The 24454-nt window shown below is 49.2% G+C and overlaps 2 protein-coding genes across 2 annotated transcripts; one reads left to right on the plus strand and one right to left on the minus strand.

The window, feature by feature from the left end:
- Window positions 1-609: 609 nt before the first annotated feature.
- Window positions 610-14043, plus strand: SOX10 (SRY-box 10). The gene is made up of 4 exons (XM_006025947.3): window positions 610-779; window positions 1864-2323; window positions 10788-11053; window positions 11548-14043. Exons 2-4 carry the CDS (start codon window positions 1914-1916, stop codon window positions 12261-12263), a joined length of 1392 nt encoding a protein of 463 aa, XP_006026009.1. The 5' UTR covers window positions 610-779; window positions 1864-1913; the 3' UTR covers window positions 12264-14043.
- Window positions 14044-17381: 3338 nt separating this feature from the next.
- POLR2F (RNA polymerase II subunit F) lies at window positions 17382-24448 on the minus strand. Its single transcript, XM_006025948.3, has 5 exons — window positions 24384-24448; window positions 24228-24297; window positions 20712-20842; window positions 17988-18059; window positions 17382-17566 (listed from the first exon to the last, which is right to left on the minus strand). The coding sequence occupies exons 1-5, from the start codon at window positions 24401-24403 to the stop codon at window positions 17476-17478; spliced, it is 384 nt and encodes a 127-aa protein (XP_006026010.1). The 5' UTR covers window positions 24404-24448; the 3' UTR covers window positions 17382-17475.
- Between the last annotated feature and the right edge of the window lie 6 nt (window positions 24449-24454).

Genomic DNA, 24454 nt, shown 5'->3' on the forward strand with positions numbered 1-24454 from the left:
CCTTCAACCCTGTATTATTTCTAGGACTCACCATCCTCCTCCTTTAAGAGAAGGCTTGATGTCTACCTGGCTGGGGTCACTTGAGCCCAGTTTCCCTCCTGCCCAGGCAGGGGGTCGGACTTGAAAATCTACAAGGTCCCTTCCGACCCTACTTCTATGATTCTATGAATCAGGAAGTTCCAGCCTTATGACTGTGAGCAGCAAACAACGGTGACAAGAACTAGAAGCCATGGATTCCCAACCAATTTCTCGTGCAGCAGATTTGGCCCTTGGAACAAAACCTGCCGAATGAGGCAGAGAGACTGGCCAGGGACACAAATCCTGTCTTCTTTCATGACAGTGGAGGGTGCACCCTACCTGTGCCCAGTGACCTGAGGAATGCTTTATTTTAATTCCCCAATAGGAGTACTAGTAGTAGTACTAGTAATACATTTCTTGCAGTTTTCCTGGGCATGTGAACTGTGTGTGCTTGAGTTAGGATTGGGGGGCTCTGTCAATGTCCCCTCCCTGCCTGCATCAAATGAATGTATTCTGGCTATAAAGACTGCTTGGCTCCACCTTCTGCCCTTCCCTCCCCCAGTGCTAAGCAGCAAGCCAGTTAGAGAGACATCCAGCCAGGGTATTAGTAAAAACCAAGCCTCCCTCTAGGAATGGCACTCGTCTAAGAGTCTCCTCTGCGCAGAGCTCCTGTAAGCCGCCAGGGCTTGGAAAGGAGAACAGAGGGGCTATTGGGATACAAATTACAGCCCTCTCAGGATTTGCCAGACAGACCGGCCAATGTAAGTTTTCCTACCTGAACACAATCTCTCACACTCTCTCTCTCTCTCTCTTTTTTCCCCCTCTACTTTCTGTGGTTTTCTTAGTTTCTTCAGGAAAGGTCCTCGTCTCCCTCTAAAAGTGCTTCATTGGAGGGATAACAACCCCTGATCTGCACTGGCTCCTTTCTCAACTAACCCTGGGGGGAGGAGGGACACTATTTTTTCTATCCAGTTTTGGAAGGGGCTTTTTTTTTTCGTTTAGCGTTTCTTTCTTGAGGTGGGAAAACTGTTGTGTGATGGCAAAGACTTTCAGGGGGGACTGCGGGGAAAGAGAGAGAAAAAGAGAAAGCGCATGTCTGAAAGGGACAAGTCAAAGCCTAGGGCTTTTTTTCAGAGTCTTGAAATATGTTTAGGTATATGAATAATGCATGTGTGGGGGTGACTTTGTGTACTTTTAATTACGAACAAATGAGAGAAGGGGCAGGGGAAATGGGGCTTCTCCCCACGGACACCTTCTTCAAGCCTGCATCAGATTCCCTATATGACGACTCCAGGGTGCGCTTAGGGTTTGCTTCTTCAAAGACTTTTGCTAAACTTTTCCTTAAATGGGTGACATTTTTGTTCCTGTTTATTAGCACCCAAGCCACAGATTTTTCCTCCTCTTTGCTTTTCCTGAGAATGTCAAGGAAAGTTTTAAATAAAAAGTGTCACTCCCAGGAACAATTTTTTCCCCATTCCCCCCACCCTCTCCCCCCTTGTCCCCAACTCCCATTGGACTTATCATCACAGAAGGGGGTTCACTGCTCCTTGATCTCTCCTTTTGCCTTCCAAACTCTCCTCAATCACACTCTCATCGTGCACTTGGCAGAACCTGCCCCCCATCCTCAACATACTCTTTTAAGTTAAATTTCAGATTATAGAACACATAAGGAACTTCCAATTAACCAGGCTTCCCTACTCCCACCCCCATGCAATCATGGGTTTTTTGGTGCACATGGCAGCTCCTTTGGATTGCTTTATCAAGTGTCTCCCATCTCATGGTCAGTTATTGGGATAGGTTTGAGTCCTTTTAATTTCAGTGTTTTCTTTTCCATTTTTTCCCCAGAGGGAAGACAGGATATTGAGGAGAAAGGGAGAGCAAGAGCAAGAGAAATAATGACAGATGACCAAGACCTTTCAGAAGTGGAAATGAGCCCAGTGGGCTCTGAAGACCATCACTGCCTCTCTCCAGGACCTTCCATGGCATCAGATGCCACCTCTCATCTCACCAGCCCGGGGAGTGGAGAGATGGGGAAGGTCAAGAAGGAGCAGCAAGACTCAGAGGTGGATGACGATAAGTTCCCCGTGTGCATTCGGGAGGCGGTGAGCCAGGTGCTGAGTGGCTATGACTGGACCCTGGTGCCCATGCCTGTACGGGTTAATGGGAGCAACAAGAGCAAACCGCATGTCAAGCGTCCCATGAATGCCTTCATGGTGTGGGCACAGGCTGCTCGGAGGAAATTGGCTGACCAGTACCCTCACCTCCACAATGCAGAGCTCAGTAAGACCCTTGGGAAGCTCTGGAGGTAAGAGGGAAAATCGGGTGAGGGCCAGTGGCAATGTGGAGTGGACTGGATGCCAAGCTGCAGGCTGGAAGCAGAATGAGGTTAAGGCGGCACCTTTAAAAGGGAATTGCTTCCTCAAGGGGGAACATCATGGGAAACTGGGGAAAGCAAAGTGATCAGGGAAGCGAGGACCTGACAATGGTCCTTAGGCTCAAATATAGCAGGGGCTTCCTCTGCAAAACTCTACCAATGCCCCTCATTCCCAACCTGCAGTGGCCTCTGCTACTGGCAAACATAACCAGCAAGGTAAAATTGGCCCTGTTCCTCAAGCCCCATCCCCATCAAATTCATTTCACTTGTGATATACTTAGGCATATTTGGACCCTGGTCTCAGAGACGGCATTAATTCACACTGCTCTAGTATAGTTGGAATCCTGGTTACAGCAAAGGAGAGGGCGCAGAATAGTCAGGCAGTGAGAACCCAGTCACTCCCCTGGAGCACTTTCTTCTCTGGCCAGCCACAGGCCTGGCTAGTTGGGGACTCCGGACTGCTCTCAAGATACAAATGTACAATGTCAATGTACAAAATGGGAAGCATAGATTCAGTATACACAAGGGGGACCACACATGCATCCTGGAATGGGACAAGAATCCACTGTCCCCAGAGTAAGGTGATGGAAGCTAGAGGACAGAGAGAGGAGTGCGTCCATGCTAACATATTGTTCAAAAAGGAGGTCACATGGGGTCCCCTTCCTGTGCCCCCAGTACGTCCACCATACCTCACTGTACACAGCTTCTTCTGGCTGAAGCGTTTCATGGTGGATCATATTGCTGGGGCTTTGTTTTCAAGCCTGCGGCATTCAAGAAATACCAGCAACCCAGTGACTACCTTGGTAGTGAGCTGACATAAAACGGCACTGGCTTTCCCCTCCCGCCTTACATACATATGCCCACTTCCTTTATCCCAACATGTTCACACATACTACCCCTCAGACCCACACTAACATCCATTCCCATTTCAGGTTAACTCATCACTTTTGGGGGTCCTTTCCCCATCTACCCATCCCATAGGAGCCCTAAACGAGGCCAGCCCCATTGAGACCAATAGGCTGGGCTGAGAGACTGGGGTAGGGGAATGTGTAATACCCATGTGACGTGAAGCTAGAAATTCTGCTTCTTTTCTGCATGATGTTTTCCATTAATAACTCCAGAAAGTGATTATAAATGCTTCCCTCCCCCATCCTGCTTTACTGAGACGCACCCCTTCCCGGCACCATCGCTTCCCTGCCTTGTGCCAACCAACATGAATTGAGACCGTCCACCTCGTGTGATTAGCCTTGGATTTCCAGAAATTGAAACAGATCCCCTTTCATACCCTTCCCTTCCCTGAGTGAGACCCTCACCTGCTGGGTGGGGTGGGAGACGGCTCACAAGAATTGCAGCGGAGACTGGAGACTTTTAAGAAAGAGGCAAGCCCCACCCTCCTCATCAACTGGTGCCCAGTTCTCCCACTGACTTCAAACAAATTATTCTCTGGGGGAAAATCTAGCCCTTAGGCATTAGTTTTACCCGCTTCTCTCACTTCACCCTCCCTCTGCCTTTCCCTTTATTTAATATGATTAGTCCAACCTCAGGCTCAACCATTGGATATTATACCAGACACTGTTGCTATTTCATTTTCCTTTCACTAACCTCTGATGCCTCCTTTCTAAGAGCCTAGGAGCAGATCAACCACCCTGAACCTTTATCCTTCATATTGCATATTCTTCTACTTTGAAGAGCAGTTCCCTTCTATTGCCCCTTTGCCCCTTCTGATTAGTTTCCCTTGTCTGTACCTTATTAAGTTCCCATAAGTGCTCCATGCCATTCCTTCCTAGCTCTTCCAAATCCCTCCCCCATCATTTCACTCCTGCACTTTGTTTTATTTTGGAAGAACAGTACTATTTTTACTTTCAGAAGTACATTTCTTTTGTGATTCTGGCCTAAAGACCTAGCACTGCAGTTTATGACTTGTACTACATTAATAGATCCCATAGCATTCTGCTGTCCAGATCTGCCTGATGATGAGTTGTTCATTAATACCCACCCCTACAATGCTGCAGTATTCTGCTCCAAGAGATCTTAGACACTGTCCTAACATTATTGAGAAACTGAGTTTCTTAAGCCTTGACCCTGCAGGTAGAGAGCAGAGCCCACCCAGAGCCCCATGGAAGTCAACAAGGCTGTGTGTGCAATCAGGGATCTGTTGTGCAAAGGAGGTGGCAGGATCAGGGAATGTAAATACTGAGCACTGCTGTATTTTTCAGTAAGTGTAAACCCCCATATCTGCTCTTGGCTTTACCTTTGCTGATGAACTAGCAGGGAGCCTATTGCCTTAGGAGGTATTCTAACCTGTCTGTATGGTGCGGTAGGGCAAGCTGGGAGCTCTTTGTAGGAGCAGGATTGACCTCTGGCACTGGCGTCTGGGTTAGCGTTGGGGGGTAAAGAAGGAAACTGCAATGCCATGGGAGATCACCCAAGAATTCAATTGTCCCACTGAAAATTTACCACTGGCTCACAAAATCTGCTTGACCTCTGCAGCATACCACACAGTCCCTATGACCAATGTGCAGCCAGACCACCACCCTTTGGGTACCTTCCCGTCCCACATTCCAGACTCTATCTCTCTGTCTCGAGTGTTTCTGATGCATTCATTACCATAGCATCTATGCACTGACAGAAGATAAGAAGTATGTCTCAAAAGCCCAGAGTTCCAAAAGGGGGTAGTACCCAACTAGAGATGCCTGAAAATCAGACCCCTGCAAGATGTACCTCTAAGCTGGATACCTCAAATCACTGGTTGCATTTGAGAATCCAGGCTGTCTAAATGTTGGTTGATCTTATCTTATATCAGTGCTTTGATGCTATGGTAACAGGTGCATTAGATATACCAAAGGCAGAAAGATAGACATCTACCCTCGGTGAGCTGGAAAATTCAGAGATCGTTCAAAGGTAATGTTAACCTGAGTGCATTTTTACCTCTCTCTAGTGAGTCTGGAAGAGGACGCTGCCTCTGAGTTAAAAGAGATCTTTCTGAAAAGAGTCCAATAGGTTGAGAAAGAACCCCCAAGTCCCACCCAACACCGCTCTTTCTATGAAGTGGAGTCTAACCCTTCTTGTTGCAGTGGGCAAGAAACCGCCGAGCCCAGGGCAGCTCTTGCAGTCGCTCATGCTGCCACTGTGCTGCTGGGTGCTGCGTAATGCACTCGGGATCTGCAGGGTATGAAAGGTGCCATTCTGAAGGAGACAGAGGGAAGCCAACAGGGAGATGGAGGGAAGTCACGGGAGCAGCTGACTGTCAAATTGCATCAGTGCTGTGTAGACAAATGTTCCTCTAGGGGAGAGGTTGAAGACAAAACTCTCTGACCATGTTGCCCCCCAAGCCCATTCAATTTAGGAGAGATTTAGAATGAGGAGACCCACCCTTTGGGGAGCAACAAAGAGAAACAATATGGTCCATGCAAGATGCTAGACTCTTGCTGCAGCTGGTAGGGCAATGGAGACCATGATGGTCATGACAGTAGGGTGCCACCTGCTGGACCAGATTCCAGCCAGCCTCCTGAATGCCCATGGGGTGAGACGGGGTAGGAACCCGTGATCCACAGCATGTTGCAATGGATGCTGTGCCTAATCAGCAGTGAGGTGCATTGGCTGAGCTGGACAGGAGCAGGGGGTTGGCAGAGCTATGTCCGAGTCCCAGGAAATGAGGGAGGGATACCATGGTGGTGGAAAGGGCAATCATTTTGGTACTGAGTCCCTTTGCCCCTAGATGAAGATCTTTCCCAAATCTGGCACTGGCATGCAAGGGAAGAAGAAAGCACTTGGGGACTGTTGTCAAGGAGCCATCCCAGGTGCTCAGGCCTTGGCAAGGCCACTTTATTAAACTATCCAAGTGCGTGTGCGCTTTTGTGGACCTGTCTATGGCCATAGGGACAGTGTCGCTTCCATAGATAATGCCAGCTTTCTATGCTTACTAACTTCTCTCTGCTTTCCCAAGCACTGGGACAGCTGTGTGTGTGTGTGATTGCAGAAAGAAGGAATTTCTCCCTGCCGACAACTGGAGAAACAGATCAGGAATCGAATACACTGAAAAGACAGGACAGCAAGCTTCTGCACAGGCCCGCAGGCTTTCCTTGGCTGCTTTCCTCAGCTGGGGTGGGGCACTTCCTGCTCCTCACAGCACAGGGAACAGTTCTCAAATGGAGCCTGACATAACGAGCGTTGAAAATGTCGGCATGAATAGTAGCCAAAATGCCAGCCGGAACCATCTCCGAGGCCAAAAAACAAATGGGCATGGGGCGGAAGTGCGCAGTAAAAAGCTGAATGTGGGGTGAAGGGATCTTGGTATGTGGGTGGCAGCAGAACCTTTCTCTCCCCACGCCCTGCCTCAGCTGGGCCGTGTGCCCAGAGAACAGGGTCAGCCTGAAAGATCTGGGATGTGATGCCCCCTGCCTATTCGTCTCTTCCTAGTTAGTCCTCCCCTTGCTGGTGCACTGCATCAGCATGGGGTAACTGGGGCCCTCACACCACTCTGACTCATCAGCAGCTGCAGATGAAGTGGAAAGGCCATGCCTCAGCCCACTCGGTCAGCCGCTTGCCCTGCCAGAAGGTGGGCTTGGGTTCCCCCCTGCCATGCAGCACAATTCCCCAGGCAAAAGGAGAGAGGAAAGAATGAAGGGGCAGTCAGAGGTTCTCTCTTCCTTCCCAAATAGAGGTGTCTGCTGGGTCGCTTTCTCCCGCCACCCTGCCATGGGTCTGTGCCAAGCATTCCCTGCTGTGGGGAGAGGGCTGTTAAGACCCACTTAAGCCCATGGGCTTTGCTCCTTGACCCCTTCCCTTCGCTGCCCGTGCAAGATTCCATTGCATTATAGACTGAAGAGATTGGGGGCTGCTGGGGCAGGAAGCAAGTGAAATCTAAATCCCCCAAATCTCCTGGCCTTTGCCTGCTCACACCAGTTTCACTTTGCTAAAGCCGATTTGAGCTCTGATCCTGGGAGGGTGGGCAGAGGCAGCCGGGAGACAGAGAGGGAGAAGGCAAAGGTGCGGGGAGCAGATTTGTTTTTGCCACCCTGATGGCTGCAATGTTTTGGGATGCTGGGGGTATGTGTAGCTCAGGGGACCCAGCTGGGATGGGGCACCTCCTGCTCCTCACAGCACAGGGAGCTCTCTAATGGAGCCTGTCTGTGAAAAGAGGTTGGAAGTCTCCATTTCTGTCTTCGTTGCTGGTCTCCATCGGCAGTCCTGGTTCGGTGTTCTTGGCAGCTCCCACAAGTAAAGGCTGGCTGGGTGGAGTGCCAGCCTCTCCCCCACCTTGGGACTAGCAGGGCACCCTGTACAAGGAGATGTGCTTTCAAGCCCCAGTCCTAGTGTCTTGTTTGCTCTGGGATAGAAGGCGCTGGGAGCGCTGAGGAGTCTGGGCCTGGCTCCCTAGTCATTCATGTGCTGTATGGCCAGGATGGAAAGCTGGCCTCTTGCTCCCCCACTCAGTAGCCAGTGAAGACGGGATGTCCTGGAAGGACCGGTGCTTCTCAGGGCCACGTCTGAGTTCCAGGCTCAGTATCTCGTTCCCTGGAGACAAGGGGGGGATGAGAGTATTGCAGAGCTTGAAAGCATGCCTGATTTGACCTGAGGGAGGCCCGTGTTTGGAGCCATTTGGAGTGGGGGATTAAAGCCCTTCGGGACGTGCACGCGTGGTGTGTGGCAGCGAGAGGGAGGCAGGAAAGCTGGTGCTGGACCCGAGGACTCAGTTGTTTTAATCTCCTGGATTAAGGCAGTGGTGGAATGCAGCGCGCGGCCATGACTTACTCGGAGCTGCCCAGTGTGAACCTAGGTCAGCACCTTAGGAGGCTCCAGAGGTCACACCCTCTAGCTGCTGGCTGGTGGGGGTTGGGGAGGAAGAGTGAGAAGGGGTGCTTAGAAGCTAGTTGGTACTTGCTAGACATTTTACAGATGTCTTCACTATCTCTGCAACCGACACCCTGGAACCATGTCTCCTGCTCCTCCTCAGTTGTTAAGGCCCATTCTTGCTTGTGGATCCTCTGCTTTGTGAAGGGCAATACCTGTTTGATGAGATTAGTGACAAGAGAGCTCTAGCGCTTCAAGGGAACAGAGAATCCCCTCTAGTATTTGGTTAAACCCCAGAGTCCAGCCCAGTTTTTCGGTCATTTGTTTTGCTTCTGCGAGTTCTGCAGCCTCTGAGCGCTGAAGCCCCCAGAAAACCAGCCTCACCCCTTCTAGCACCAATTCTGGAATCCAACTGATACCCAGGATGCTCGCGGTGGGGATTGGGGTGAGGGGAGTCGCGTGAACGTTTCGAAAAAGAAGCACAGAAACAGATCAAGTATTTTCAAATGTAAAAATAAATGGTTTAGGCCACAGGCCTGCTCTGTTCTTACATCCTCCGCAGGGGTTCTGCTCACGTGACACGAGTTCCTTGGAGTTCCTGCCTTAACTAGAGCAGCCATTGATTTGACAGGAAAACAGGGAATGATCTTAGTGCCTTTTATCCAAAGCTCAAAGCTCATCTACATCCAATTTCTGTTTCTAACAGCAGCTCTCAAGTCTTTGCTACAGGACTCACACCAGCCCCATGGGAGGGGAGGTGGAAAGGAACAGTTGTGGGAGCAAGAGCATTGAAAGCAGGGGAAAAAAATAAGATGAGCTGGTTTTGCTGCAACATCTTTTCTAACTCAGTCCTAGGATGAGCCATGATGCTCAGAGGGGCAGCAAGCTGGCACCCAATAGCACAGGCATGGTGTAGCTTAACCATTCAGTGCTAGCAACTGTTCATTCTGCTAGAGCAGAACCTGTCACATGACACAAAGGAAGAAAGTTGTGCTGCAACACAGGAATGCCAGAACGAGGGCGACCGGGAGAAGTTTGTTTCAGAGAGAGAGAAAAATACATGACCAAGCCCATTGTGAGTCATGAGGATTTGCCATCTCCTTTTGGAAGGATATTCCTAGTGGTCACACATGCGCATGGCCTCCTTTGGTAACTGTGAAGCCCTGCTTTGATCTCTGTTATCACAGTACAATTGTACTTGCCTTAGGGGATAAATTAAATGTGGAACTGGAGGAAAGGATTTTATTTGTAGGGCTGTGCGAAATTTCACCAACAGTTCGTTTTGACGCTGTTTCGACTCATTTCAAGCTCGAAACAGTGAAATCAAAACGAAACAGAGCTTTGAAACAGCCTCGAAATGAAATGAGGCAAGTCGAAACGTTTTGAAATTTTTGAAACATTTTGAGTTTTCGAAGCTCAAGCTGGGCTTGCCTGCAGGGAAACAGAAACTAAAGGGGGGGGGGAGAAAGGAGCGTTCTCATTATTGACTGTGCAGCTGGCCAGTGACTGTCACCCTTCCTTGAGGTCCCTTCCAATCCCAGGGCTCTGGGGGAGGGATGGAAAAATTGCATAAAAGGCAGCATTGTTTGAACTGCCCTGCTTTCTGCCTTGGTGTCAGTTGAGTGAGGGTGCACCTTAACACACACACTGTCACCCATGCCATGAGTTTTGCTTGTCAGCAGCTTGAGGTGGAGTTTCCCCCAAACCCCTGCACCTATCTCCTTGAAAGCTGGCAGGCTTCGTGGCCGCAGCAGGGGCTAACAGGCCTGCAGCTTTCACCCCGCTGCGCCTTAACACACACACTGTCACCCATGCCATGAGTTTTGCTTGTCAGCAGCTTGAGGTGGAGTTTCCCCCAAACCCCTGCACCTATCTCCTTGAAAGCTGGCAGGCTTTGTGGCCTCAGCAGGGGCTAGCAAGCCTGCAGTTTTGACCCTGCTGTGGCTTAACACACACACGTGACATGAGTTTTTTGCTTTCAAGACTTTGAGGTGCAGTTTCCCTGAAATCCCTGCACCTACCTCCTTGAAATGTGGCAGACTTCATGCCTTCTGGAGGGGCTAACATTCCTGCAAGTTTCATCCAAATCAGACCAGAAATGACTGAGTTATAGGCTGTTTTGAGCTTCCCCATTAAAGCCTATGGGCAAAACATCGAAACAGTGTCGAAACAGCAAAACTGTTTCGATGAAACGAAATGGAACAGCATTTTCGAATCAAAACAAAATTCAAAATGAAACACTGTTCTGTCGAAACGTTGAAACGCAAGTTGAAATGGAACGGTGCCATTTCGCACAGCCCTACTTATTTGGACTGTGAACAGTCGCATCACTGGGGAACGCCCAGGTTTTCCACTGCATGTGTACAGTGCTCAATACCGGGTACAGGATGTAATAATTAACAACAAACACAGAGGATGAAGCTTTCCCAGTTCCACTTAACTGCTCTTCTGCCCTTCCTATTGCTTTTCGGTGTTTTCTAGATGGGGAGGGTCTCTGGTGGCCTGATTTATATATTAACTTGCCATGTATGTGTTGCCTTACAATTTTTTTGACACACCTGCCCCCTCCCCTCTGTCTCACTCCCACCCCTGGGCTCTTTAGGCTACTGAATGAAAGCGACAAGCGGCCTTTTATTGAAGAGGCAGAGAGGTTGAGGATGCAGCACAAGAAGGACCACCCTGACTACAAGTACCAGCCACGCCGACGGAAGAATGGCAAGGCCACCCAGGGTGAGGGTGAGGGCCAAGCCGAGGGAGAAGCTGGCGGGGCTGCAGCTATCCAGGCCCACTATAAGAACGCCCACCTGGATCACAGGCATCCCGGGGAAGGGTCCCCCATGTCTGATGGGCACCCTGAACACTCCTCAGGTTAGTTCCATCTATGCAGCTAAGCAAGCAGGTGACTACTGGCTCATCCTCTCCCCTGGCCATCTGAAGAATCAAGGCCTCCCTTAAGATTTTGGGGCACTCCTGTGCGAGCCAAACCTTCTCCTTGGGGTCCAGTACTTGGCCCTGACCCACTGTCACCAGCATGGTGGGGGCAGGCGCCTGCACTCCACAGGTGTAACCCTCCCACAGGTCAAACGGAAATCGCCCCTAAGGACTTTATACATGCAATTGCAATTTGGGCTGTGGCTGGCTATCTCCTCCCCTCTTGTGCCTCTACCAAGGTCTTGGCAAGGCACAGCGAGCTCCGAGAAAGGCCTGACAGTCCTGGGTCTGTGCAGTGCTGGGAGCAGAGCTCACTCAGGTAGCAGGCTGACTATTTGGTTGCCTAGAAGGCTGTGCTTGGACTATATAATGAAGGGGTCACTCATTTTCTCTCTCTCCTTCTCTCCTCCCAACTGGTTTCCATCACATAGGTCAGAGCCATGGACCTCCCACACCACCAACCACTCCAAAAACGGAACTGCAGGCTGGCAAAGCGGACACCAAGCGGGAAGGGCGCTCCTTAGGGGAAGGGGGGAAGCCACACATTGACTTTGGCAATGTGGATATTGGAGAGATCAGCCATGAAGTGATGTCCAATATGGAGACCTTTGATGTCAATGAGTTTGACCAGTACCTGCCACCCAATGGACACGCTGGCCACCCGGGCCATGTTGGGGGCTATGCGGCAGCTGCTGCTGCTGGCTATGGCCTGGGGAGTGCTCTGGCTGCAGCCAGTGGACACTCCGCCTGGATCTCCAAGCAGCATGGAGTCTCATTGTCCGCTGCCACATCATCAGTGGTGGACTCCAAGGCACAGGTGAAAACGGAGGGGTCTGCCCCAGGAGGTCATTACACTGACCAGCCATCCACCTCCCAGATAGCGTACACGTCCCTGAGTCTCCCTCACTATGGCTCAGCATTTCCTTCTATCTCCAGGCCCCAGTTTGACTACCCCGACCACCAGCCTTCGGGACCCTACTATAGTCATTCCAGTCAAGCCTCTGGCTTATACTCTGCCTTCTCCTATATGGGGCCCTCACAACGTCCCCTGTACACTGCCATCTCTGACCCTGCACCCTCCGTGCCACAGTCCCATAGCCCCACACATTGGGAGCAGCCCGTGTATACAACTCTCTCCAGACCATAGGGAACAGGGCACAGTGACCGAAGCAGCAGCTGAAAGGATCCGAAGAATCAGCACAGGCAGAAGAGCCTCCAAACCCTGAGGTCATTCAGTGTCATCCATCCACCAGAACCCACTGCGCACCCAGAAGTGCCCATCATGACCCCAGCTATCGCTGGCTTACCCGCCTCGAGGAAGGTTTTTCGCCCTTTCTCCCTCTCAATTCCACGCATGCCAACTGACTGGCTTGCAAAGAACTTTTTTTGGCCTTCTAGATAAGGATGATTCTAGACATGGAGCGACTGGTCCTGGTGGGTTTCATTGTGCATGCCCTTGGCTGTGAGATAAGCAATATTCCCCTTTCCTTCCACTCCCTCAAACTGCTCCAGTATTTCCAACAGGCCACAATGGCCAACTCTTTGTCACCTGCTGTGGGTGAAGGGTGGCTGGTCGGGCACCTTTGGCAAACATGTTGTGGGAGGAGAGGTGGGGGCGGTGTGACCGACCTCCTTGTGCTCAGTGTTTTGCAGGATTCCTGCCAAGGGTTCGCACATGTACAAATCTTGATCCCTGTTGGAAGACCAACCTACGCTTGCTTTCCCATTGACTTTCACAAATGCACCCTATCCATCTTGCATCCTACCTTCTCTTTCCCATGTGGAGATTTTAAGACTTGACTACACAGTGCACTGGACTCAGGAGCCCACAATTGGTCCTTGCCTTGTTCATATTGCAAAGTGCCTGTGTGTGGAGGAACCCATGGATCACAAAGGTGATGGGACCAAATCCTCCTTTGCAATGATTATTTTGTATTGCTCCTTTGTTTTGGCCATTTCCTTGCCCCCTCTAAAACTTTCCATCCTCCCGTAATATCCCAAAAGATATACCACCAAAGCCAGTGCTTGCTCTTCCCTTGTGTGTTTGTGCCTGCATGGTATGTGGAGGAATAGGAAATGAAGATGTTATGGCACCCATTATTGTCAGCTGGAATCTTATTTGGCTAAACAAAGAGTTGGATAAAACAATCACCTTTAGCCCTGCTCCCCCTACCCTCCCCTCAGAAGAAAAAACAGAAAAACAAGCTGAATTGCACCCACACCCTTGTGTGTCTTCACTGCCTGTCCCAGTTGACCAGCACCTCTGTTCTACCCTCACTTGGCCTGGGAAGATAGTCTTGCAGTACTTCATGGGGGAAAACACATAATGTTGGCTGAGTATGAAGAAAAATGAGTGAAATGAAAATGGACACCGCCTCCTTTTTTTTTTGCTTTCCAATTGGAAGCAACCATTGGCAACAGTCAGACAGTTCCCCTTCTCCTTGTCTCCATCTTCGCTCCCCTGCTGAAGACAACCTGTTGGCTCATTCCCAATCATCATCAGGACCAGCATGGCTTCACAGTGCCAGGTAGCATGACGACTGCTCTAACCTGGGGAAGCAGGGGGCAGGGAGAGAGAAGATGATGCCCCACAACTGGCTGCCAAAATATATCATGGGAGCCCTAGCCAAGAAGTAGATTTGGGAAAATGGTAAAGACTGACAAAGCATAGGCCTGCAATCCATGCAAGCATTTTCCTCCTCTGACTGAGACTGCTGAGATGACCTTTATGCACCCTTACCTTTGCCTTTAGCTATGGACAACTTGTCCTATGTGATGTTTGAAAAGATCATGTAGTATGTTTGCTCCCTGTGCGCATGTAACCTATTACTGCCTCTTTCTCTTATTTATGCAAGTAGCACCTTCTCCTCCCACCCACCCACCCTATCTCCCTGTCCTCAGAATCCGCGCTGTCCTAGCACCATTAACTCTGCATTCAATGTATGGAATAATAAACTTAAAGGTTTCATTTACATGCATCAATATTTTTCTGCCTTTTTCATGTATGTCTTGCCCTTCCACACAAAAAGAGGAAGGTGTGTCTAGGTCACGCAGACCCTGCGTGCACACATTTCTTTTATGCCCATTGCTGAAAGGACCATAACAGAATTCATTCAGAGTGACTTATAGCACTGCTCAAGATGTCTGTCTCTCCAGCCTGTATTTATTTCTTTAGTAAGTAGTCCTTCCCTTCTAATCACATTCCCCAAGTAGGATTCAGTCAGAGGCGGTTAACTATAGCCTTGTTACCCCTCCCCTCCCCTCCCCACACCTACCCACTGTAGTGAGTTTCTGGGACTTCAGTCCTCTTGATTCCTTCTCATCTTTGTGTCCTCAGCTCCAGGCATTAGATCATGTCACCTCCTTATAAGAAGGCCTCCCTGAGCACATATATTTTCCAGAATACTATCAATACCATCTAACCTCTTAGTTGGCACAAATGACCACATGCATGGATCCTGACTGCATGAACTCGGGAACTCCAGCTTCCTTTCTTCTGTGAGCCACCTACACATAGACACAGGTGCTTGAAAAACAATTTGAGGATGGCAGAAAGGATAACATATGACACTGCTCAACTTAAGAACAAAATCTCCCAAGGCCATTCATAGCAAGGTAGGACCAGAGCATGCACAGGTAGGAAACAACCTCCCCAAAGTTTGGGAATTGGACTTCTGGAGCCCCTAATTTTCTACGATTCTAAAAGAGAGAGTCAAGGTTTTCTTAGTCAGTGGGTTTGTGGAAACCAGGAGCTTAATGGGTGCGGGTGAGCATGTGCTCTGGAGACTATGGATCAGATCCAAAGTCTGTTGAAGTCACTGGCAGCTTTTGGATTAGGGCCCCATCAGTTCAGAAGCTTCAGGCAAGTACAGCCCTTATTGAAATGACTCGGACAGACAGAGCTGTGGAACTGGATAGTTAAGTGCATGAAAATGAAAGGAAACTAGGGCAACAGGTGAAGCCATTGAGAGAAGAAGAGCGGAAAATAATCTCCTCACAAAACACTGACCAGGGAAAGATCTGGAGCAGGACTGTGACAATGCTAGGCATGGGCAATCAGAAGGTACCTTCTGGTAGTGTTGGGAGGAAAACAGAGGTAAGGGGAAAGGCTGTGCAGTTGAGCAGAGAGAGCTAGCGAGGGCAAAGAAAACTAAACACAAATGTCCTCCAGTAGCTCTACAAGGAGCATAAAGAGTTTCAGCGTATGAGCTTCCCACACAGTTAATGGCTCCTAAAATGGGAGGCCTAGTTTCACCCAACCCCGGGTGAAGCAGGCTTGAGAACACCCCCCACCCTTTGCTTGTGCACTGGTAACAAAGGGGTTAAGTCCCCCCCTGCAGCCGGGCAGGAGTTGGCCCAGAGTCCTTCCCTATCCCTTTAATCGTATCTGATACAGATGCAAGGCTTGCTGGGGGGGTCGGGGGGTGGAAGCAGGCGTGGAACAAAGAGGCTATTTAAAAAAAAGGGACGAGAAAACGACCCCCGCGCTCCATCGCGGACGCCAAAAGGATCACACAAAGGCACCATTTCAGGACTGAAATTTCACCGCGCCAACGTGATTAAAGGATTCCACGGGGGGTGGGGGAAGAGGGCCGAAGGCCATCACTCTGCGGATTAACCTTTTCTTGGCAAGGGTGGCACGGACAGAAAAGGCTTGCACACCTTGGAGCCCACACCCTTCCCATGCCTGCTAGCAGCTGTGTCCCTCTTCAGCTATCAGATGGCCAAGAGAGATTTTGCTGTTTATAACTGGTCTCAGAATCCATCCCCATCTCTCTGTTTCATACCCCTACACAAAGAGGAGGAGGTAGACTGGTGCCTGTATTGAGTCTAAGTGCATATAGAAGTAATATGGGCAATATGCACTGTAGGGATGCATGATGATTTTACAGGCAGGTAGATATTAACCCACTATGGAAGATGGGCGCATTAGACTGCGTACACAGACAGAATGAAGGGGACGCACGTGCGCGTGCACACACACACAGAATGAAGGTGGATGTTTATCTGGCTCTAAAAATCACAGGGTCTGCAATACTAGCCCAGAGGAAAAACTGTCCCTCATTTGAAGGACAAGAAGACAGTAGCCAAGGGCAGCCTGTGTAACCTCATAACCTCAAAGGTCCTCCTTTAATAATGCAATTGCTGCTGGAATCAGGGCCTAGCCACTTTACCACTATGGAATTTTCTACCCCCAGAGCAAGGGCTCTTGAATGTATAAAGGTTGGGGAGAGGGAGGGGGGCAATCTACAGGCAGCAGCAGTCCTGGCCTACAGGGAGGCTGGCACATACATACAGCTTCCCTTGGAGTGGCAGTGCAGGCCACCACTGCATCCCCCCGCTCCAAGCATGATGCCACAAGAAGTCAGTAAGTCTCAGCAGCAAGTCACTTAACTCAGTAAGCATCATGACATTGTAAGAAGTCAAGTGTTCAAACCTATTCATTACATTATACACTCCCTTCTTGCTCCTGTAGGGACTCATGGTGATGCTTTAGGCCAGGGCAAGCATAGTAGGGCCATGGCTTTGGCATCAAAAGGACTGCATGGGCAGGGATGGCTGTATACAGTGTAAAAGCACAGAGTGCACCTATAGCTGCAGAGCAGGTTCCCAGTCAGTGAGGACTCAGGCCGGCGACTGCACTTCCTGCTGGGACAGTGCCACTGAAAGGGGATCCCAGTGATTGATAAGAAGTGGGGGGCAGGAACAGGGAAACAATAGTTGATTTGATGAGAGCTGCTCTACGATACTCCTGAGAAGCCCCCAGAGCTAGCCCTGATCAGAGAGGAAATTGGGGGTTTCCACGGCAACCTGCTTCAGGGCACAAAGGCCTGTCTGTCTCCTGGAAGGCAACAGAGGTGTCTCCTCGACTCCAGCCCCTGGCTGCTGTGAAAGGAGGTGTGGGCAGAGAGCTCTTAATTGCTTCAGAGGATTCCTAGAAGCCAAGTGACTGCAGAAGAATTTTTACATGTTTAATATGACCAGCAGCCACTAAGTGGGCAGAAAGAGCGGTCCAGTCCATCTCTGCAGTAGTGTATAGGCAGAGCTTCTCAGAGGAAAGAATGAATAGAACAGCACCTCACCTTGTTCATGGCATCTACCAGCAGGCTAAAACGCAGTACCTCTCAAGAGAAAGGCCAGGGCAGACTGCAGCAGAAGGAAATAAGTTACAGGTCTAACTTGATGGAAAGGGGAAGGATGCAGCTTTCTCCTCCTATCACAGGAAGCTGAGCTACAGGGGAAAAAAACCCATGGTCAGCTTAAACATGGGGTTTTAAGACTTTATTTACACAAGTATAAACAAAAATAAAAACATCTGTAGGAGAAGGAAGAACCAGGAAGCATTGACAGAAGGCAGGTCAGTCTGTGATAATTAGCTCATCCACACCCCAGTCTTCATAGCTTCCATCTGGCAGGTACCTGCGGATGATAATGGGGATCTTCCGAGCTCTGAAGAGAGGATAGAAAGGAAAATAGTAATGCCAGAACCTTGGCTGTATCTCCTCAGCAATCTGTGGGAGTCCAGATGTGCCACACCAGTGACAGCTGACAACTCACCAGTTTAGTTTAACTAGCAGATCTCCGAATTAATAAGGCCCCAGCATCTTAACAGGATAGGCTCACAATCTACAGGGCACTCAACCCTTCCCCAGATATTGCATTCTAGCTGGTAACCCAATTTAGAGGAACACAGGTGTAAGAACACACTCCCTGAATGAACAGAGGCTGTATTCCCTGCTGTAGTCAGACAGCACAACCTGTAGCTTCAAAAGCTAATGGAGATCAACTCCAGCTGCTGGAGTGTGGAAGGAAGAAAGGACTGCTACTCTAAGGTGCTGTCATGTTCACTGCCAAAATCTCCAACACTTACTTGAGTTCTTTCATTGCAATCAGCAAGGGGTCTGTCTCTCCTTCCAGTTCCACCATCACTGGGGCGCACATCCTGAAGAAAAGAAATATGCTTAGTCACAAGGAGGACAAAGGCAAAAACAGAGAGGTGAAGCATGAGGAGGTACTTATTTCATAAACAAGCTTATCACTCAGGGACAATCCAGCAAATTGGGCAAGAAGTAGGATCATAGCAGTTCTCATTTGTGAGGTCTCTGCTGAGGTAGGTGGGAAAGATTAAGGCTCCACAGGGATTTTTTACATCCCCCTATCACAGCCCATCTTCCATGTAGGAGCAAGAGCAATCTGTGTCAGAAGGCCAGTGGTTAAAAGGCAGCTTGGTGTTTAATGTTTCTCTTAGGCCTTCCCATCAGTTTTGTTTACCCTTGCAGGGGTCACTTCCAGGCATAACTTAGTAAGGGAAACAAAGAGTGACTCTAAAATGAATCTTTTACCAGAAATGGGCATCATAGCCACCCCCAAAAAGGATTCTAAGGTCAGCCTATCACCTGCATCCCTACCAAATTGTTTTGCTGGCCTGCTCAATACCCTAACAGACTTTCACTTGGCAGAAGTCAGAGTTAATTCTATTATGAACTAGGGCTATACAGGGCTATAGAGCTATAGAAGACTGGGGTGTGGATGAGCTACTTATCACAGACTGACCTGCCTCCTGTCAATGCTTCCAGGTCTCCAGCACAGATTATCAGTTCCTGAACACTGGGTATGAGCTTGGAAGATCAGTCTTGGTAGCTCTGTGTACTGATCCAGAGAATGCATTTGCTAGCTAAACTTGCTACAATGCTTTACTTAAAGTCATTAGCCTGGGTTAAAACATTCTATGGCAGTGATTCTCAACCAGGGTGCCATGGCACCCTGGGGTGCCTTGAAATCTTTTCAAGGATGCCATGGAGTGCTACACAATGTTAACACCATTAGGTTTGCAAATGTGACTTACAAGATAAACCCAAAGATTTCAAATAGAAATCCACAGTTGTGGTCTTTCTGAGCTCTCTGCAATGGAAAAAACTGTTCTACTATTCTTCTCTACTCAAAAAGAGTGAAAACTAAGAGTTGGCATTTTCCAAAGGCTACCTCGAACCTAAGGAGGTTGTGAGAACCAGTGCTACAGAAGATGTAACTGTTTCTGCCAGGCAGCTGGGAGCAGGTGTCAAAGCTGAGGATTATCAGTTGCATTCCCCTCAAACAAAAAACAGAAGTAGCTCATACTATATGCAGATTTGGCCACTGGGGGCTGCTGTTGGCCTACATTCAGTATCCAAGGCAGAGTATGTAGGTAATGTAACAGCAAACCAGTTTGTTTTGGATCCAGAGCCCTGGAATGGGCTCACTTTAGCACACAGAATTTTTTTGGCCTTCCAGTCTGTTAAGTTAAAAGAACATGCATGGAACAATTCTGCAAGGCAATGACTCTGTGAAGAATGGCTTTGCAAAGTGAAGGAAAGATGTGATTGCCACCTACAATTACCTGGGACAATTCTCAATCGGTGGCCTGTGGATGCTCTGTGGGTGTGGCTGCAAGGGTAAAGGCCGACATGCATGAACATTTCTGCAGCACTAGGAAAGCACTGTGTGCTTGCCACCACACTGCTCTGTCCACACTGCCTTCCAAGCAGAAAGCAGTACAGCTGCTTTTTTTTGGCGATTTGGGTGGGAGCACAGAGGTAGGGCTAACTACTCCGGGCACAAGCCCTTGCTAGCATGGCCATCCCATTTCTGGTTCAGGAGGTGGTAGCTTGAGCAACTCTGCATGGCACTGCCTTGTGGCTATTTAGTACCATACTACGACATCAAAATTACTCCATTTCTGCTTCCAGCAACTGCTGCTTCTGGAAGTTGTACAGACCCCTTTGCGGTTGCTGAGGTGGTCTGTCAGATGAAAAAACTTGGGAACCTCTCAGAGGGGAGATGAAATACTGCAAGAGACTGGGGGGCAGGGCTAGATACAACCAGGATAAAACTAAGATGAGAGATGATTACACTAAGAGATTTTATATATAAACTTTTATCAATTTTACACACACACACGCACAAACTTTTCTGCAGACGAGTCTCCTAAGTAGTGCAAGACGCACTGTGCCAATTAAAACTAATATGAACAAATCCTGGAAAAGACAGAGAATAATCTAGCTCTGGCAGTGATTAGGACACTATACAGGCAACATCTAGACTTTGACAGCCCCTCAAAGTCAACCAAACTGAGCATCTTTGTTATATACACAGTCAATAAAAGTTTCTGACCAACCGAAAATAAACTGCAATCTAGAAGATTCAGTGCTTCTTTCTACAAGTCTGCCAAACCTACTCATGACATTCTGGAATTTTCTGTGAGGCCTTGCCTTTTGTGTACAACTTTGACCCTCTCAGCAAAAAACTAAAGGGCCACCATCAGAACACAATCTCCTACCTACCTGTTTTTAGTGGCAGAAGCTGACAACTGATGAGAAACTTACCACTACAGAAACCAGTTAGCAAAATATAAAGTATAAGGTGGCACAGGGAATGGCAGTCCCTTGGGTACAGTGATCTGGGACAGCTTTGGAGACTTGACAAAGGGCTCAGGCTTTCCACTTGTGAGCCCACATCCTCTACTGGTGGTAAGGGCAAGGAGTTTGGAGCTCTTGAATATCGCGAGTACCAAAACAGAAGCTTAATCAGGGAAGGGCATAGGCGCAAGTACACTTACGCTATCTGAAGAGCACGGGTGCCCAGCACTCTGGCTCGCTCATATTTGGTCATGTAGGGTGTAGTGATCCGCTTTTGATTGGCCTGCTGGCGCTCTCCAGATGGGAGGATTTCTACATTCTCTTGACCCTCCTGAAAAAGAGAATAGCAAAAACTGACTCTAGGCACGTTTAGAGAATCCTGTGCTTTAAGTATGCTGCAGACAGATGTGGAGGCCATGATAAAAGAAAGATTTAAAGCCCATAGAGAAGTGGTTCTCAAACTTTCTAACTCAAGGACTCAGGTACCTCTCAGAAAAGGACAGCTCTTCGTTTTCACTCATTTTCTAACTAGAGAAAAACAAGAGAGCCAGCCTTCTGGTGCAAAAGAACTCAGAAAGCGCACATAAGGGCAGAATGCTTTTAACATTGTGGATTCCTATTGAAAATCTCTGGATTGATCCTGTGGATCATGTTTATACACCTAAGAGCACAAGAATTGCCATTTGCTCGTTCAAACCATAGGTCCACCTTGCCCAGCACCTTGTCACACAGGGCCAGAGAGTAGATGCTGAAAGGGAAAATGAACAAGGTATGACCAGGGTTTTTCCCCCCTATTGTTCCTCTCACACTTGCAGCTTCTAGTATTTAGTATCTAAGAAGTTCTGATTTAGAGTCTGCGTCCCTCCCTCCCATGCTCAATAGCTACTGATGCCCCTTTCCTCCAAGAATGTGTCCAATCCCTTTTTGAATGCAACTAAATTGCTAGCTTCCATAACATCTGGTGGCAAGGAGCTCGACTTCAAGCACTGAGTGAAAAAAAAACCTATTTTGTTTGTCTTAAACTTATTACCTACTAGTTTTGTTTTGTGACACTTAGTTGTGTTGAGAGAGTAGATAGCAAATCCCTCGTTACTTTCTCTTTGCCATGCAGTATTTTGAAAACCCTTCTCGTGTTCCCCTTCAAGCATCTGTCTAAACTGAATAGTTCTAGCCTCTTTAGTCTCTCCTCATATGGAAGCCCCTCCATAGCGCTAATCATCCTTGCTGCCCTTCTCTGGACCTTCTCAATTCCTCTACATCCTTTTTGAGGTGTGGGGACCAGAACTGAGAACATTATTCAAGGCATGGATACACCATGGATTTATAAAGGGGCATGATGATACTTTTTGTTTTGTTTCCTATTCCCCTCTTCATACCCCTAACATTTTGTCTGCTTTGCTGACAGCTACTGAGTACCAAGCCAATGTTGTTAGCAAATTGTCCCCAATGCTTCCCACATCTCTCTCTTGTGTGGTAACAGCTCAGGTAGATTCCCCTTAATTGTGTAGGTCTAGATCGGGTTGCCCAGCTGCAAAAATCCCCTTCCCTCCACTGAAAAGCACCTGCCATTTAGTTGCCCTGTCACCCAATCATGCCAGATCCTTCTGTAGCACCTCACTACCCAACTTGGTCTTTAGTCTCTTGGAAGTTAACCCTGGGTGGCAGGGTGCTAGAAGTCAAACTGAGAAGGGTCATCAAGAATGAAAGTATAAAAGGTAAGTTCAAGTCCAAACAGCCAATTTTCAGGATGGGAAAAAGCAAACAGCGGTGTCCCCCTGGGGTCCACACTGGGACTAGGGCTGTTTTGCCTCTTCCTGAAGGATCCAGACAGGAGGGGGTGGGGTAGTAGTGGGGTGGCCAAATTGGCAGATAACACAGAATTACATAGAGTGATAGAGTTAGATCAGCTATAGTATAAGGGAGTTCAGGCTTAATCACACGTGTGTCTGAATTTTTTTTCCTGCTACTTGTCACCTATTTACCTTAGAAAGACAGAGGGCTATTTTTACCCTCTTTCCATTGATCAGCTTCCCGCTTGCAGCGGTCTTTTGGTTTAGAGTCAGCTTCATTCTTTGCCCCTGTAACCTTGAAGTTGTTTGGATCTTTGTATAGAGTCCATCACCTCAGAGATAAACCACTCATTCTGCCATCAAGGTCCTTCATGCGCCATCTCCTTTCCACCTATAGCTTCCCATTTTCTGCTGGGAGGTTGACTCACCTCTCCCACCAACCTGTGATGCCAGTTGTCCTTTCCCACTTACTTTATTGAAAGGGCTCCTTCATGCTTTCTCTCCTGTTGCCCCCCCTTTTAGGAAGGAACTGTAAATATCTGCAAAGCCATCATCTACATGCTGTCCTCCAAATTCTCTTTCATAGAATCAGAGACAAGCAGGGCAGAAAGGGACCTCTGGAGGTCATCTAGTCCAACTCCCTGCCTGAGACAGCATCATCCCTCTCCAAACCACCCTACTCAATCCATAAGCTAAACTCTACATAAGAATATTGTCAAACCTCGCACAAGACATAACACCATAACCTGCCACAGGCAAAGCAGGGGAACCAGGCAGCCAACCTCCTGCTTCTATAAAATGCTGTTAATATATGCTTGAGAGATCCGAGGCAGAGGCTGCTCCCCCAGCTACAGAGGAAGGCAACCCCCCCCCGAAATCCATCCCAATCTGACCAAGGGATAAAATTCCTTCCTGACCCCTGTAGGCCTGTAAGCCGCCTTGGCAGAACTGATGCCATTTTTTTGAATGGGCACACAAACAATGTAAACAACTACTGTGGGCAAAACAAAATACAGCTAGCTGCGGGAAGGTAGAACAAGACAGAACAGAGAAGCAAAATGAGCCAAAAGATGGTTAAGCAGCTGAGAAGTGAGTTAAAATGAAAAGGACGAGGGTGACAGATTGGTGAGGAAATAACCACTGTCAAAGGTAAGTAGTGAGGATCCAGAGCAGGGGCGGGCAAAATGCAGCCCATGGACGGGCTGTGACCCAACAGGCCATTCTATCTGGCCCGCGGGGCTCCTAAAAATTTAGGAAATGAGTATTTATCTGCCCCTGGGCTGCCTGTCATGTGGCCTTTGATGGCTTGTCAAAACTCAGTAAGCAGCCCTCTGCCCAAAATAATTGCCCGCCCCGATCTAGACCATGGCCATCAGAGGATGTACAGGAAAGAGCTGTAAACGGGTATAAAAGTCTAAGGAAAGAACTGCCACAGAATCACCAGGAAGTGGTGCTGGAAGGGTCCTCTGGAGCTTGGGGAAACCTCGCTGGCCAGAACCGCAGCTCCGGGGCTGTGACGATGCTTGGACAGCTGTCGTGGCGTGCCGCTGGGCAGGCCTGTGTAAGGACACCTGTACGGCCTGTCTGGGGTATGCTCAACTAGCGGCATGGCACATTAGGGTGCGCAACCACCCCTGCATCCAAATGAAGCATGACGACCCCCAACCTGGCCACTGGCCTGAGCCCAGGCAGCGGGGTCGGACCCCCGGGTGGGACAAGGGCACAGCAAGGGCTGCGCGGAGGCAACACGAAGGTTTCAAAGACCCAAGTCAAGGAAGCCAGGGCTAGTCCTGCCCGGCCCTCACCTGCAAGGATCCCACCCCATGACGTCATAACTCCGTCACGAGCCCTTGGTTGGGGGGCCCCGCGTGCGCCATGACACTGCCGGCGCAGGACTCTATGCCGTTACATCACGCCGCCACGCACCTCCTCCGCGTTCTCCAAGTCATCGAGCCCCTCGTCCTCCTCCCCGTCGTCGAAGTCGTCGCCGTCGAAACTGCGGAGACAGGGGCCAGACCGTGAGCAACGCCCAACCTCCGGCTCCCCCGACTCGGCGCCCCCTCGCTCCCGCCCCCCACTCACTTGTCCTCGTTGTCCGACATCCCAGCGGCGCGTGCCGGCGGCTCTCGCGATAGGGGCCCCGGCCTCCGCCG

Source organism: Alligator sinensis, unplaced genomic scaffold (assembly GCF_000455745.1).
Source record: "Alligator sinensis unplaced genomic scaffold, ASM45574v1 scaffold215_3, whole genome shotgun sequence".
NCBI classification, from domain to species: domain Eukaryota; kingdom Metazoa; phylum Chordata; order Crocodylia; family Alligatoridae; genus Alligator; species Alligator sinensis.